The 16,740-nt window shown below is 39.7% G+C and overlaps 1 protein-coding gene across 1 annotated transcript; it reads right to left on the bottom strand.

The window, feature by feature from the left end:
* Positions 1–415: 415 nt before the first annotated feature.
* NSUN4 (NOP2/Sun RNA methyltransferase 4) lies at positions 416–12,358 on the bottom strand. Its single transcript, XM_053693422.1, has 6 exons — positions 12,210–12,358; positions 9,174–9,580; positions 8,574–8,728; positions 4,576–4,736; positions 4,240–4,364; positions 416–770 (listed from the first exon to the last, which is right to left on the bottom strand). The coding sequence occupies exons 1-6, from the start codon at positions 12,297–12,299 to the stop codon at positions 494–496; spliced, it is 1,215 nt and encodes a 404-aa protein (XP_053549397.1). The 5' UTR covers positions 12,300–12,358; the 3' UTR covers positions 416–493.
* Positions 12,359–16,740: the final 4,382 nt, after the last annotated feature.

The following is a 16,740-nucleotide window of genomic DNA, read 5'->3' as shown; positions in this document are numbered from 1 at the left end:
GCAACAACTTACAGCTAATGATACCCTTAATCGTAGCAATAGCTGACGGCTAATGATACCTTTAACCATAGCAAAAGCTGACAGTTAATGGTAACCTTAACCATAGCGACAACTCACAGCTAAATGGTACCGTTAATAATAGCAACAGCTAATGATACCTTTAATCATAACAAGAAATGAGAACTAATAGTATCCTTAACCATAGCAAACTGACAGTTATGCTTCAGAGTGAATACTTAATTTCATATCTCAGTGAAGATTTTTGGTGTAAAACGCAACAAAGAACAAGTTTTGCAGGACAGTGAATCTCTTATTAGAAAAGTCAGTACAGCTGCTATCTCCGCCTGCAGCAACAATATGTCCTTTAAAGCAGGTGAAGTGATATGTAAATTAGAACATCAACAATGAGACAGAATACGCTTTGTCAGTCACATGACTTCTTTATTCACCTTGTCGCTAAAGACTGATGCTGTATAGCGACAAGTCCACTGGATTATTTCCACCTCTTTAGTTTACAGAAAAACATGGGCCCAAAGTTGGCAGTCAGGTGAGGGACGACCAGCTCCCCAACACGACAGTTCTGGTAGAAGTTGAATGTGTTCTTAAAAACCTCTCTGAAGCTGCTGACATCCTGGGGCTCTGCGTGGATTCCGTGTTCAGAGGCAGAAAGTTCTAGTGCTCGCTCTACCACGCATTCATTCTGCAGCTGCGACAGAGAGCACGTGGAATACACTACTATCCCACCAGGCTTCACGGCTAGCAGGCCAGCTCTGTAAGCAGAGGAATCAGTCAGGGGTTACAAACATCTATAATCAGAGCCCTATCACGTCTGTAACACTAAGCTCTAGTGTGGGGATCAGGGTGAGAAAATCAGACATTTATTCTTAGCCCCTAACTGTCCAGCAACACAATGGAAGTGGGACAACCTTTTGACGTTTTAAGGCTCAGTGGACAGTTTAATACATAGACAGTAAATTCTAATATAGATCATTCTAATATGAAAAAGGTTAAGTTTAAGCTGGATGATCAGCAAAACTGGTAAACAGTGACAATCCCAAAAGAATAAGACAGAATATGTTTATTAAAACAAAAATAAAATGAGAAAACGCCCCACAACATTTAATACATTTTAAATATGTCATCATTTCAATAAAACAAAGATCAAAATACTTTAAAGGGACAGGCAAAAAAACAAAACTTTTCATGATTTAAATAGGGCAGGTAAATTTAAACAACTTTCCAATTTACTTTTATCACCAATTTTGCTTTTTTCTCTTGGTATTCTTAGTTGAAAGCTAAACCTAGGAGGTTCATATGCTAATTTCTTAGACCTTAAAGGCCGCCTCTAATCTGAATGCATTTTGACCATTTTTCACCACTAGAAGGCATTAGTTCATGTGTTTCATATAGATAACATTGAGCTCACGCACGTGAAGCTCCTAGGAGTGAGCACCGATAGGCTAAAATGCAAATCTGTCTAAAGAACTGAAATAAGGGGTTCAGTTTGCAGAGGCATAGATAATCACAGAGGTAAAAAGTATATTATTATAACTGTGTTGGTTGTGCAAAACTGGGGAATGGGTAATAAAGGGATTATATATCTTTTTAAACAACAAAAATTCTGATGTTGACTGTCCCTTTATTGCCCTTTACATTTACTGGGGGAATAGCGATAAACAGAAAGGAATTATTAAATTTTAAATAAAATGGGTGGAAATATTCAGTTCAAACTGATCACCTGAAATCTGCTGTCTAACGCACGATACGTGCGTGTGATCTCACCTGGGGCTGAACCAGCTATACTAGCATAGCACAGCATTACCTGGGATTTTACTTTTAATTCTGTCAAGGTGGATTTTATTTGAATCAAATAAATTTAAATCACTGGTCAGTAAGGATTTAAATCATGGTTTCCTACATAAAAGTTTCATTTTTAGAATAATAACGTTTTAGATTATTTTATTCTTCCAGTTATATAAGAAAATTACTGATGTGGTTATAAACCATTAGAAATACATAGATAATTTTTAGTTTTTTAGGATAATCATATTTGATCAACTTTTAAGCTGTACTTTTTTTTTTTTTTAAACCGTTTGCCCCTCCCTCCTCACACTTAGCTCCTTGTGCAGCTAGCTGCTGATTTGTAGCTGCACATATATGCCTCTTGCCATTGGCTCACCAGATGTGTTCAGCTAGCTCCCAGTAGTGCATTTATGCTACTTCAACAAAGGATACCAAGAGAATAAAGCAAGTTTTGATAACCAAAAAGTAGTGAATCAGGATGTTGTTTAAATTATATGCTCTGAATCTTGAAAGAAAAAAAATGTGTTTATGTCCCTTTAAGGTCTATTTCTCAATTCTTTATATTTATTTTATATTTTTTTTGCTGTGAAGAAGGGGCATGTTATTTCTGCAGATACAAACTCAGTTTTGAGAACTACAAAACCAATAATATGTGATATGTACTAGGCAAAAAAAATAAAAAAATCTAACAGAAATCTTAAGGAGAGCATGACATTGTGAATGGATTAATGGAATAAATTTATCAAAAAATAAACATAATTAAACATTACAGCCATGAATATACAGCCTCATGCTACATAATTACAATAGAATCCTTATTTCAGGATGAATAACCTTTAGATTAGAATATATCTTTAAATAGAATCTCTTTAGAAAGATTTTTCCTCAAAAAGCATTTAAAAAAAAAAAAATACAAAAAAAAAATCTGATTGAAATGGACTTGATATTTTTAAATAAAATGTTTAGTTATGCAGAATGAAACAACTTTGTAATATATATTTTTATTATTTATTTTGCCCTCTTTCATGTAATTTACTTCTGAAAATTGAGGGTTTTCTAATTCTCATATCTGTACCCTGCTGAATTCTCAATGCTAACCCTACTACATAACTGTCACTAATTGGCTGCACGCAGAAACATTTAAGCCACTGGTGCCACGCTCACACACCTACTTGCACTGTTGTACCCTCCAGCCCATGCTGGCGATTTTAACTTTTATCAATAAAATACTGTTTTATCTCAACTATACCTGACTCGGGACCCCATCCTTTCGCTTTGTCTATTAATTGGCTTTAACATATAAATGCAAAACAGTACTTTATACAGGTACAAAAAAACATTTTATCCAAACGGCTTGGGACCGGAAAATTTAAATTTCGGAATAGTTTGGATTTTGGAATATTTTCATCTAAAAATGGGAGAGTTTGGCGGGGGGAAGGGACCAACTGTAAATACCTTGTCATTTAGACAACATTTACGTCATTATACAACGTATACATGTAATCTAAAAAGTAGTTTATATCATGCCTTTTGTATACACAGTACCCTCGGTAAGATAGTACAGTACTGTAATGAGAGAGGTAATATTTGTGGTTATAAATAAAATAGACTTATTTGCATTCTAGAAAACAGACCAAAGACACAGGCAGAGAAGATTGTGATAGTATTTTTTGATCATTTATTTAAAAAAAAAATATGAATCAAGAAGTTTGTATTTTCAATTCTGGATTTTTGGATTTGTACCTGTACAACAGTAATTAGCCTTGTTGTCTGCAGGCTAAAGCCCTGATGGGCTCCTCCAATTAAGACAAAGGGTGAGTGGAGTTTGGTTATTGAACATAAATTGCAGTAAAAAAACAAACAAAAAAAACGTTAAAGGGACACTAAACCCAAATGTTTTTCTCAAATGATTCAGATAGAGCAGCAATTTTAAACAACTTTCTAATTTACTTCTATTATCAATTATTCTTCGCTCTCTTGCTATCTTTATGTTAAAAAGCAGTAATGTAAAGCGGGAGAGCCGTGCTCATCGACGGAGGGGTAAAAAGCTAAAAATACATAAATATAAAAAATGTTATGAATTAAACCCGGGCTCATTTTTATTTTTGGTTATTCTGGATCACTGTGTACGGGTGTCTCCCTATGTGCTGATCAGTAGGTCACACAAATGCTACCACAGACTTTAGTATTACTAAAGCTCACGCTAAAAACAATATGTCAATTACGTGAAATCCGGTATTTTAAATAAAGTGAGTACAATCTAGGTTTTTACTTAAAAATAAACGTTCAGCATAAAATGTTTTTATATCATCAGTATTTAGTCTCAAGCAATTTGCCTACACATTTACATGTGGTGCCAGCTGACACGTTTCCTCCCTCATCACATTACCCTATTAGGAAGAAGAGAGGACAAGATTATCTCTCACAGTTACTTACACCAGGAGCTCAGTCTGCAACAAAGGCAACATCTGACGCTCCTTAGTCCTCATACGGTGGAAGATATTGTTCTCCTCTTCTAGGAGTGAATGCCGGTCTGTAGTACATGGGGCGTCCACCAGTACCTGCAAAACCAACAGCTGCAGATACTGAAACTGTACAAGTAGCTCTGGTTACAAGAATATGCACCCGATGTGTGGGATGGAACACTGTAAGTGCTGTGTATATTGTGATAGCCATAAACAACACACGCACACATTCTATCATATCCCTCTGCATGTTTATGATCTGCCAATAACCCAACTCCTACAGTGCACGCATTGAACAGAAACTAACCCTGTTGTATACACTTCTTTCCAGCTCTCCTAACTTCCTTCCATCTATGGTAGTAACTCGGATCTTGTCCTCTGTACGGTGATCTACAGGGACATAAGACTGCAGGACTTTCCTGAGACGATTGCAGCGGGATATGGATTGGTCATTGACAGCCAGATGTTCTACAAGAAAGGAAATTCAAAAAATATTTGTATATAGAACCCTTTACCCCATGCACAGATCCAGTATAGTAAGCCTGACAGAAACAGGGCTACAATTGTGTCCCAAAAATATTGCAAAAAAAAAAAACACAACAACAAAACCCTTTACAAAGAACGAAAAAAAGGGAAAGTTTGCTCATCTATTAATGCTATTCAATAATATACAACATATTAAGTAAGGTGCTGCCTGGAAAAGATTTATATATAGAGATTGCATATAAAAAAAGTGGATGGACCAAAATAAGGGACATCCAAAAGACCAGGGGAATAGCACACCAACTATCTAAAGTTATTCACAGGGACAGTTTGATAAATGCAAAAAATATATACTTTATGTAATCATGAATATGATCACACGGTCACCAATTATGTTTCGAGAGACAGTAAGGGGACCCACGGAATAAGAGTTCTTATTCCGTGGGTCCCCTTACTGTCTCCGGATCCATAATTGGTGACCGTGTTGAAGTGGAGTGAGCTGTGATACCTTGGGACACCAGATATAAGTAAAGGAACAGGCATTTCATCCTAGACCGGTGGAGTTGGCTATGTACTGATGGCGATCTGACCAGTAGAGTTGGCGTTGCTAACAACGGTCTGCCTGACATTATCCTGTTGGCCTCGGGGGCTCATGTGGGCACTTTGTCTGGTCTATACAAACGGAGCTTACATTTTTTTTTTTTTATAAACTTTTTATTGAGGTTGTTAGAACATACCAGCTTAATACAATATGAGACAGTAATGGAAAATAAAATTTACATTATATACGGCTAATATAAATGATAACATTTTAAGGGACACGTGCCTGTGAAATAGAGAATGAATAATAACATCTCAGATTACTAAATTGGAACCTCTTTTTTATCCTTTAAACATTCCTCTTAAGCAGCAATGGGTCACTTGTACCCAGGAAAAACAGAAACGTTCATAGAGGAATAGCAATGATAAATTCGGTCACTCTTGGACCATGATAAAATAATAAGAATAGGTTGGTGGCACATGATAGAGGAAATACAATGGTAATATCTAAATACAAAAATAAAATGGTGATTTGTAAATAACATGAGAGTAGCAATATCAGTAAAGTTGAGCACTCAGCATAAAACATTGATAAGCGCATTATCAGGATGCCAGGAATCAGACTGAGACGAGAAGTGCAAAAATAATCACACCTTTATTAATACTAAAAAATAATAAAAAGTCCACAAGTCAAATAACAAGCCAGGAGTCAAAACCAGAGCTGGTAGTCAGACGAGCCGAGTCAGGAGCCAAAGCGAATAGTCAGACGAGCCGGAATCAGGAACAAGGAAAACAGCAGAGTCAGGAACAAGCCAGGGATCAGGAACCAGGAAGGACGTCAGGCAGGCAGGTAATACACAGAAACACAAACAGGTCTGAGACAACGCAAAGGCAAAGCATACTGAACAGAGGCCCTTTAAATAATAAGTGATGACATCACAATTCTGAGACTGGATCCTGTCTCACACGGATGATGCACAGCAGTCTGGCCATAAAAGGAAGTGCAGGAAATGAGCAGCATCCCCCACAATGCACCATATTCAGGAAGAGAGGCGAGTAAAATGGCTGCCAGCAGCACATGGCAAACACAACAGGGAAAAAACCCTGACACGCATATCTAGAGAACAACAAATTCTAATAATACATAAATACTTGAAGAGCAAGAAACTGAGTGATTTTCTTATACTATAGTAAAGGTAATAAGAGAATAGCTGTATCAGAAACCTAAGGAGGAGTTAGCGCTTTGGTCCACTCAGTGCTCCTTAACTAGATGATAGGCGCATGTTTACTTTCATTGCCCTGCTAAATATGGACATGTGCATTATATGTGCTTATCACCGTTCTTATATAGTACTAACACCTAAGGAACATGATAGTCCTAATAGGTCTCACAATATATTGGCACATCAGGCTATAATGTAAGTTCATAGACCAAGTATGAGAGTCATTTAGTAATGTCATACGACAAGGAGCTGATCGTAAAAGTGCTTCTCAGGGCTTACCCAACGTGCGCAACAACACACTAGGAAATTACTGTTAGCGCAACTCTAATTTTGAAATATCTAGCGCCGGCCTTGAGAATTTGCTATAATTGCATATAAAAAGGTATACACAATATTTAAATGTAGTTCAAAAGATAAGTAGGAGGAGCAGCTGCCATAAATAAAAGCGGAGAATCAGCTACCCATAATAACTAGGTGAGAAGTGTAAATGCTTACAGTGGGGGTTATTGTCAACTTGCTAAAATCTGCACTCCCTTAATAGTCAGAACCTTTTGTTTTTTTAAATGATAAGAAAACCAATAGATTATAGAATACATAATGGACAAAAGCAACCGACTCACAATATTGATCTGTAATTATGGGGTTACCATAACCTGCATTAGCTATAGATGTAGGCATACTAAGATTAAATCAAATTTCAAACTGGTTGTCGTCAAGTAAGTAAATCCTATGTATGTAAAGACTGGGTGACATATATACAAGTGTACAGAAATATGCAAACAATTAACTATAACTGACCGGGAGAACATCAAAATCTGTCTTTGGTCTAATCGAACAAGTTCTCACCAGATACCATTAATTACAAGCATCATCCGACCCCAGTTTTAATAATCAATACCCATACAAGTAAAGTATTGTGCAGGGATCTGTGTCTGCTATTAGTCGAGGTGTAGTCTATAACAAGTCTCTCAGTTATGGTTAGAGGAGTAGCGTTAGTAGCTCTGGGCCTCATGTCTCTTGAGTAAGTTTCATTGCTCACTGGGTTTAGGGAAAGCTTTTCTAACGATTCGGTCCCTGTAACTAGGGTTCCCACTTCCTGGCCATCTCCCGGGCGTCCGGCCGCATCGCACCGGGTGATAGCCACACGACACAGCCACTCGGCCGCATACTACGCGGTTTGTGTTAGTCTTGCACTTCCTTTGTTCCCTTGTTGTGGAGGTTCAGTCATTGCTTCATCTGCCCCCGGCGTGGGCTCCGAGCAGCTTGAGGTAACTCCGGGTTGCTGCATTGAGTGCTGTGTTTCACCTCCACTATCTGTTGGCACATTCCGGCTAGACGATGAGGTATAGTCACCTCCCACGGATCGGCATAGAGCAGTGAAGTCTATAAATCCTTTATCCATCTTGGATTCAAGGTTCTCTAGCAGGGCCTCCATTTTTATATAAAAGTTCTCCATATTGAAAAATGTATGAGCCGGAGCTTACATTTTGAGCACTTACTCGCTTGCTTTGAGTACTAAATGCTAATGCTAGTAACATCCAGCTTGCTTGCTGAACTTTAAATACTATGGTGCACCATATGAAACTCTTTAAGCTGGCTTGTTTTGCTCTTTTGTGAGGGGCCCATGTATTTTGTTTGTCTGTCTGTCTTGATGTTTTTGTATATATGCATGTTCTAATTTTTATATTCACGATTACATAAAGCATATCTTTTTTGCATTTATCAAACTGTCTCTGTGAATAACTTTAGATAGTTGGTGTGCTATTCCCCTGGTCTTTTGGATGTCCCTTATTTTGGTCCATTCACTTTTCTATATACAATCTCTATAAACAAAACCCTTTAAATATTATGCACCAGAATCTTAATCTACAGTGGAAAAAATAAACACAGTTTAACACTTTTTGGATCAGCCTGAGAAATAAAGCAAACAAGATTTTTTTCTACCTTCGAGCAGACAAACAATTTGTTAGTTAGAATGTAAACCTCACAACCCTTATTTGTATCATTTTCCCTTGAATCTGTAACAACCTTTCAGACTATAATGCAATTGTTAACTTACGGCAGTTCTCTGTCAGCAAGAGAGCCAGCGTCTTTCCTCCAGGTGCTGCACACAGGTCAAGTACATTGTGATCCAGCTTCACATCAAGAGCCAAAACTGGTAAAATAGAGGAAGCATCCATCAAGTAATACTCCAGGTGTCCGAAGCAATCTGACCTGAGGCAAAGGCAACATTCCTATAAGTGGCACAAATTACAGCGTCTTCATATTAAATATACACTGGTTCATTTAAAGATATGTGTCAGGATTACAAACGTGATAGAACTTATTTCAAATGTTTAAGAATAGAATAAGGCAGGGCTTGACAAATTTATTCAAAATCTAGGAGCCAGACCAAAAATGTAGATGCCAGAAATTGTTTTTGCCACATATTGGTAAAGTATAAGTGGTCGACAAATCTGTTTAAAATTTAGGAGCCAGTAAAAATATTTAGGAGCCGGATATATTTTTAGGAGCCAGACAGTGGTATTTGTAAATAGATCTATTGAGAATAACCCAAAAAGTTAGGATCAAAGGTAAAATTCTAGGAGCCAGTGGCTACCTGGCTCCTGGGTTTGTCAAGCCCTGTCAGTATTGTAAAGTATTTTTTCAAATGCTGCACCTGGCTGATGAAAATCGGCTGATATCCCCTCTTGGGAATGTGACGCATGTAAGGTTTGAACTGCGCAGTGAGGCGAGCAGATCTGTGGTTTGGTGTTGCACCTCACTAGGATGGTGATCAGATGAAAATTTATCAGACTCTATAGCTTCAGGGGCATCTGTAATGCTGCTCTGAGATTCAACCAAAACATCTGGAATTTCAGATATAAAGTCTTTGGCATTTAAAAGGCTCAAGTTTTGCATTATTTTTTCCTTTTGGGAAAAGTTATTGACAAGAGCCCCATATTTCTGTTCACACAAAAGGCTGATTCGGATAGAAGGCCACAGATCCCCAAACTGAACACTGTAATTCATATCAAAATTATGAAGAGCCAGCCGTGAACATGTGACTTTTGGAAACGTTGTTGCCTAATGATGCAAAGGAATAAGATAAAACAAATAAAGGTTGATTATGATTTTGAAACATTACAAAATGTTTAACTAAAATAAATTGTACACCTAATGCGATATGTGTTGCCATAAGACCCCAGGTGACCAATATATCAGCCTGGTAAAGCAGCTATAGTGCTCTCATTCACAGAATACTATCAATCCTCCCACAAAGATCTGTCAGTCAGTGTGTGGCACAGAAATCAACTTGCCAGCCCAGACTCACAAGTTGCTTCATGCCCAGAATCTCAGGGTGCATTCCTTATACTCAAAACCCAGGCTTCTCTTATTCACCTAACATGTTCTCTCTCAGTCTCTTTCCTTGTTTTCTATAATTCTCTCACATCCTTCCCACCTACACCCAGTGTCCATCTCCCCTCTTAAAGGGACACTGAACCCAATTTTTTTTCTTTCGTGATTCAGATAGAGCATGCACTTTTAAGCAACTTTCTAATTTACTCCTATTATCAAATTCTCTTGGTATCTTTATTTGAAATGCAAGAATGTAAGTTTAGATGCCGGCCCATTTTTGGTGAACACACTGTGTTGTTCTTGCTGATTGGTGGATAAATTCACACACCAATAAACAAGTGCTTTCCATGGTTCTGAACCAAAAAAATAGCTTAGATGCCTTCTTTTTCAAAGAAAGAAAGCAAGAGAACAAAGAAAAATTGATAATAGGAGTAAATTAGAAAGTTGCTTAAATTTGCATGCTCTGTCTGAATCACAAAAGAAAAAATTTGGGTTCAGTGTCCCTTTAAGCTCCTTCCCTCTGCATCTAGCTACCCCCCCCCCAATACCCTGGGTCTATCTCCTCTCTTCCCACTCAGGCTCCTTCGCTCCACTCCAACCTCTCTCCACATACCCAGGGTCTATCTCCTCTCTTCCCACTCAGTCTCCTTCAACCCACTCCAACCTCTCTCTCATACTCAGGGTCCATCTCCTCTCTTCCCACTCAGGCTCCTTCGCTTCACTTTAAGCTCTCCCCCCATACCCAGGGTCTATCTCCTCTCTTCCCACTAAGTCTCCTTCAATCCACTCCAAGCTTTTTCTCATACTCAGGGTCCATTGCCTCTCTCAGGCTCTTTCCCCCTGCCACTGGCTCTTCCCTAACTCAGGCCCCTTCCCTCCGTTCCTAGCTATCTCCCATACACAAGGTTCATCTCCCCCTTCCCCCCTCAGGCCCCTTACCTCCACGTCTAGCTCACAGGGTTCTTACCTCTACAACTGACTCTTCTTTTACGCAGGCTCCTTCCCTCTACTACTGGCTCTTTCATTACTCTTGCTCCTTCCCTCTACTACTGGCTCTTTCATTACTCTTGCTCCTTCCCTTTACTACTAGCTCTTCCCTTACGCAGGCTCCTTCCCTCTACTACTGGCTCTTCCCTCTACTACTGGCTCCTTCCCTTACGCAGGCTCCTTCCCTCTACTACTGGCTCTTCCCTTACGCAGGCTCCTTCCCTCTACTACTGGCTCTTTCATTACTCTTGCTCCTTCCCTCTACTACTGGCTCTTTCATTACTCTTGCTCCTTCCCTCTACTACTGGCTCTTTCATTACTCTTGCTCCTTCCCTTTACTACTAGCTCTTCCCTTACGCAGGCTCCTTCCCTCTACTACTGGCTCTTCCCTCTACTACTGGCTCCTTCCCTTACGCAGGCTCCTTCCCTCTACTACTGGCTCGTCCCTTACGCAGGCTCCTTCCCTCTACTACTGGCTCTTCCCTTACGCAGGCTCCTTCCCTCTACTACTGGCTCTTCCCTTACGCAGGCTCCTTCCCTCTACTACTGGCTCTTCCCTTACGCAGGCTCCTTCCCTCTACTACTGGCTCTTCCCTTATGCAGGCTCCTTCCCTCTACTACTAACTCTTCCCTTAAGCAGGCTCCTTCCCTCTACTACTGACTCTTCCCTTACTCAGGCTCCTTCCCTCTACTACTGGCTCTTTCCTTACTCAGGCTCCTTCCCTCTACTACTTGCTCTTCCCTTACTCAGGCTCCTTCCCTCTACTACTGGTTCTTCCCTTACACAGGCTCCTTCCCTCTACTACTGGCTCTTCCCTTACTCAGGCTCCTTCCCTTTACTACTGGCTCCTTCCCTCTACTACTGGCTCTTCCCTTACTCAGGCTACTTCCCTCTACTACTGGCTCTTCCCTCTACTACTGGCTCTTCCCTCACACAGGCTCCTTCCCTATACTACTGGCTCTTCCCTTAAACAGGCTCCTTCCCTCTACTACTGGCTCTTCCCTTACACAGGCTCCTTCCCTCTACTACTGGCTCTTCCCTTACGCAGGCTCCTTCCCTCTACTACTGGCTCTTCCCTTACGCAGGCTCCTTCCCTCTACTACTGGCTCTTCCCTCTACTACTGGATCTTCCCTTACGCAGGCCCCTTCCCTCTACTATTGGATTTTCCCTTACCCAGGCTCCTTCCCTTTACTCCTGGCTCTTCTCTTACTCATGCTCATTCCCTCTACTACCGATTCTTCCCTAACACGGGGTCCTTCCCTCCTCTCCTGGCTATTACATATACCCAGGCTGTATTTCAGTTCTCCCCAGGGCATCACACTCTCAACCCACGTGTCCCCTCATCTCGCACCAAGGCCCCTTCTTACCCATTTCTTCTTGAACTTATATCTACGGAAGGTCAGACCCGGTGCCCTTATCTTTCTGAATAGCAACCCAGCTCCCATGTGCGTTGCCATATTGCTGTGCAGTCTCACATTTCTCCGCCGGAAACAGAACCAATAACAAAAGGTTCCGCTGCAGATTCCGCGCGTATCACGTGACGGCGTGACAGTGTGAGGTTAGGTCTGTGCTCAGGGTCTCTGTATGTGACACACTATGTTAGTTCTGTGCTTAGGGTTTCGGTATATGACAGTGTGACAATATGTGAGGTTTGTGCTCAGGGTCTCAGTATGTGACACACTATGAGGTCTGTGCTTGGGGTCTCAATATATGGCAATGTGACACTATGAGAGGTTTGTTCTCAGGTTCTTAGTATGTGACAGTGTGACGCTATGTGAGGTCTGTACTTAGGGTCTCAGTATGTGACAGTGTGACACTATTTAAGGTCTGTGCTCAGGGTCTCAGTATGTGTCAGTGTGACAAACTGTGAGGTCTGTGCCTAGGGTCTTAGTATGTGACAGTGTGACACTATGTGAGGTCTGTGCTCAGGGTCTCAGTATGTGACACACTATGTGAGGTCTGTGCTCAGGATCTCAGTATGTGACACACTATGTGAGATCTGTGCCCAGGGTCTCAGTATGTGACACACTATGTGAGATCTGTGCCCAGGGTCTCAGTATGTGACACACTATGTGAGATCTGTGCCCAGGGTCTCAGTATGTGACACACTATGTGAGATCTGTGCCCAGGGTCTCAGTATGTGACACACTATGTGAGGTTTGTGCTCAGGGTCTCAGTATGTGACACTATGTGAGGTCTGTGCTCAGGGTCACAGTATGTGACAGTGTTACACTATGTGTGATCTGTGCTCAGGGTCACAGTATATGACAGTGTGACACTATGTGAGGTCTGTGCGTAGGATCTCAGTATGTGACAGTGACACTATATGAGGTCTGTGCTCAGGGTCACAGTATGTGACAGTGTGACATTATGTGAGGTATTTGCTTAGGGTCACAGTATGTGAGGTATTTGCTTAGGGTCACAGTATGTGACAGTGTGACACTATGTGAGGTCTTTGCTTAGGGTAACAGTATGTGACAGTGTGACACTATGTGAGGTCTATGCTTAGGGTCTCAGTATGTGACAGTGTGACACTATTTGAAGTTTGTGCTCAGGGTCACAGTATGTGACAGTGTGACACTGTGTGAAGTTTGTGCTTAGGGTCTCAGTATGTGATAGTGTGACACTATGTGAGGTCTATGCTCAGGGTCTCAGTATGTGACAGTGTGACCCTATGTGAAGTTTGTGCTCAGGGTCTCAGTATGTGACAGTGTGACACTATGTGAAGTTTGTGCTCAGGGTCTCAGTATGTGACAGTGTGACACTATGTGAGGTCTTTGCTCAGGGTCTCAGTATGTGACAGTGTGACACTATGTGAAGTTTGTGCTCAGGGTCTCAGTATGTGACAGTGTGACACTATTTGAGGTCTGTGCTCAGGGTCTCAGTATGTGACATTGTGACAAACTGTGAGGTCTGTGCTTAGGGTTTCAGTATGTGACACTGTGACGTCTATGCTCAGGGTCACAGTATGGGACAGTGTTACACTATGTGAGGTCTGTGCTCAGGGTCTCAGTATGTGACAGTGTGACACTATGTGAGGTCTGTGCTCAGGGTCACAGTACGTGACAGTGTGACACTATGTGAGGTCTGTACTTAGGGTCTCAGTATGTGACAGTGTGACACTATTTAAGGTCTGTGCTCAGGGTCTCAGTATGTGTCAGTGTGACAAACTGTGAGGTCTGTGCCTAGGGTCTTAGTATGTGACAGTGTGACACTATGTGAGGTCTGTGCTCAGGGTCTCAGTATGTGGCAGTGTGACACACTATGTGAGGTCTGTGCTCAGGGTCTCAGTATGTGACACTATGTGAGGTCTGTGCTCAGGATCACAGTATGTGACAGTGTTACACTATGTCAAACGAAAATTATCAATCCTTGGATTGATGGAGTGTACACCTATATAGCACTCATTCCCTAATTGATAGTGACAAAAATTGGACAAGAGCTGTGTCTCCTTGGAGGAGAGTGTGCGTGGGGATGTTTATTAAAATATAACCTTTATTGGTAATCTTTTAAAAATATACGGCAACAAACACAATTGACATACAAACTTTATTAAAAACACAGGTTTGGGTCTTAATAGATTATTATCCGTTATTCACGGAGTACATTACGTGGTTGTGTTGTGTTTCAGAAATTACTTGGGTTGGAGGTCAGGTTAATCCCAGTGATTATATAGTGATTTATTATACTTTGAGCTTATATTTGAGAAGGCTGTGGTATTGTGATATTTACTCTGTTGTTATATGAGTGATCTGTGACTCAACTTTCAAATCAAATTTTGATATTAAAGGTATTAGCGTAAATATTCCATGTTATCACCAATATTTATTATTAATGCTTGTAAAATTGCATTTCATATGTATCTTGGTGAGACACTGCTTAATTTCCTAGTAGTTGTCTTGTTATTTCAGTATGATATTGTGGGAAATATATGTATACTGCTGTTTTAAGTAGCCTCCTAACTATATAGATACTGAAAGTACTTTCTGTGTATAGTATAGTAATACTGGTCGGTAAGTTAATGTATCAACCCCTGTGATATCTTGGATCGTGTATTTATCAATACTTAAGTATGCACAAGCATTGTGCTTAAATCACAAGCATTGTGCTTGATATCTTAGATCGTATATTTATCAATACTTAAGTATGCACAAACATTGTGCTTGAATCATTACACAGAAATTGTATTTTTTAAATTTCTTGGAATTTTTAAAGTTGATAGTGTGTACTATACTTGTTATAACAGTAGCATATTTAAGTAATTTAGTAGCTCTATTGGATCTTAGCGTTAGGATCTTACGATGTAAGAGTTATAATATTCTTGTGAGTATGCTTTAATGTTACAAGAAAGTAGCTGTTCTGGTATGAAAATTATGCTCTTAGTATGTATCAACTATTACTAAGTGGTCTTAAATAATTAAAGCATGTTGTCCTCTTAGGCCTTAGGAGTTGTTAGCGGTATTGTGGTGTGAGTTTGCTGAATATTGGCGTTTTTCTCTGTGTATTTAAATATTCGTACTCCTAACCGCTTGCTGAATGCTTGCTTTTGATACTGGTTGTTTTTTAAAGTAATTCGCTAAGTACTTGCATTATTATATCTGGGCTTAATGTGTCGCCTATATAACTGTTTGCAATATTTGCAATACTTGCGATATTGTATCTATGTTGGTGTATAACAATATTAACCGCTTACAAAATCCAGGCTTAATGTATCACATGTGTCTAAGCTTAATGTATCACATATATAGCTACTTGCAGTATTTGCAATCCTTGTGATACCGTATCTATATCTGGTTTTTAATAATGTTAACCGCTTACTAAATCCTAGGCTATACCTGTCAATTTGGCGTGGGGTGCTTCGCTAAATATTGACAGTGTTGTATATATCTTTTAGAGCTCCATAAATCTGGCCGTTGGCCAGTTCTAGGCTTCTAATATCAAATGCTCATGCTACTGAATAAACTCCGTTTACAAGTAAATTTACTTAATATTGTGCACAACCACAATAGTTATATATACTATAAAGACCTCTGTTCCTGCTGATTAAAAAATGCTAACTGGCATTCTACAAACAATTCCCTAACATGTTTCGCCACTAACGTGGCTTTTTCAAAGGGTACGGCGCGGCCATGCTGATGTCTATTTATTGGCTGGCACTACTCCTCCTATTGGACGTTAAGAACCAATCAGATTGTTCCTGACGAGGAACCAATCATTGAATGTGGGACAGCCTGTGTGTGTTAAAGGCGGAATATTATTGGGTAAGGCTGTTCCTTCATTCATTGTGTGATATAAAGATTCCGGATCTCAATGTAGTTTTGTAGTAAGAAAAATCTGCACATCTTATTCCAATGAAAGGGGGAACAAAACCCCCGGAAGAACATTGGGAAGGCAAAGATCTTCTGAAATTTCTTAAATTATTCTTTAAATAAACGTTCTCAAAAACTGTTTTTTGTGATTGTGGTCTATGTTTTTATGATTTTGAATATGCCAATGACAGATTCTATTACTGGCAGGTTATTCATGATGAATGTTAATCTTGTAATATAAAGATGGGTACAGATAAGCTGGCAAAGAAGATTTTTGATTATTCATAATATAATGGGTTATACTGAAAACTTTTTAACTTGAAAGGGAAATGTAGATATCTGGCTGGATTAAGATGAGAAATATCTAGAAAAAACACACTGACAGCAGTATAATTGGAGAATAATACTAATAATGTGTAAAATGAGAAATAATAAATACTGATAGTAACACTATTAAATGATTTTAAACATTTATAATAGTCTCCATTCGGCTAGTTCTTACATTTACTTTTATGTTTCCATTGTTGGTGAGTTTAATGGTGAGTTTGGTCAGGAGTTGTTCTACTGCCTACTTGTAGTTTGATATGAA

The sequence above is a fragment of the Bombina bombina genome, chromosome 10 (genome assembly GCF_027579735.1).
Source record: "Bombina bombina isolate aBomBom1 chromosome 10, aBomBom1.pri, whole genome shotgun sequence".
Lineage (NCBI taxonomy): Eukaryota > Metazoa > Chordata > Amphibia > Anura > Bombinatoridae > Bombina > Bombina bombina.
The sequence above is the reverse complement of the archived record's forward strand: the minus strand, read 5'-3'. Positions and strand labels throughout refer to the sequence as shown.

What these genes read in the sequence shown, in the direction of transcription:
- NSUN4 (XM_053693422.1), bottom strand. Translation starts at nt 12,299, where the DNA reads ATGGCAACGCACATGGGAGCTGGGTTGCTATTCAGAAAGATAAGGGCA. An exon ending in AGCCGATTTTCATCAGCCAG is followed by an intron (nt 8,729 to 9,173) that starts GTGCAGCATTTG and finishes CCTTTGCCTCAG; the next exon opens with GTCAGATTGCTTCGGACACC. An exon ending in TTGCAGACTGAGCTCCTGGT is followed by an intron (nt 771 to 4,239) that starts GTAAGTAACTGT and finishes CTCTGCTTACAG; the next exon opens with AGCTGGCCTGCTAGCCGTGA.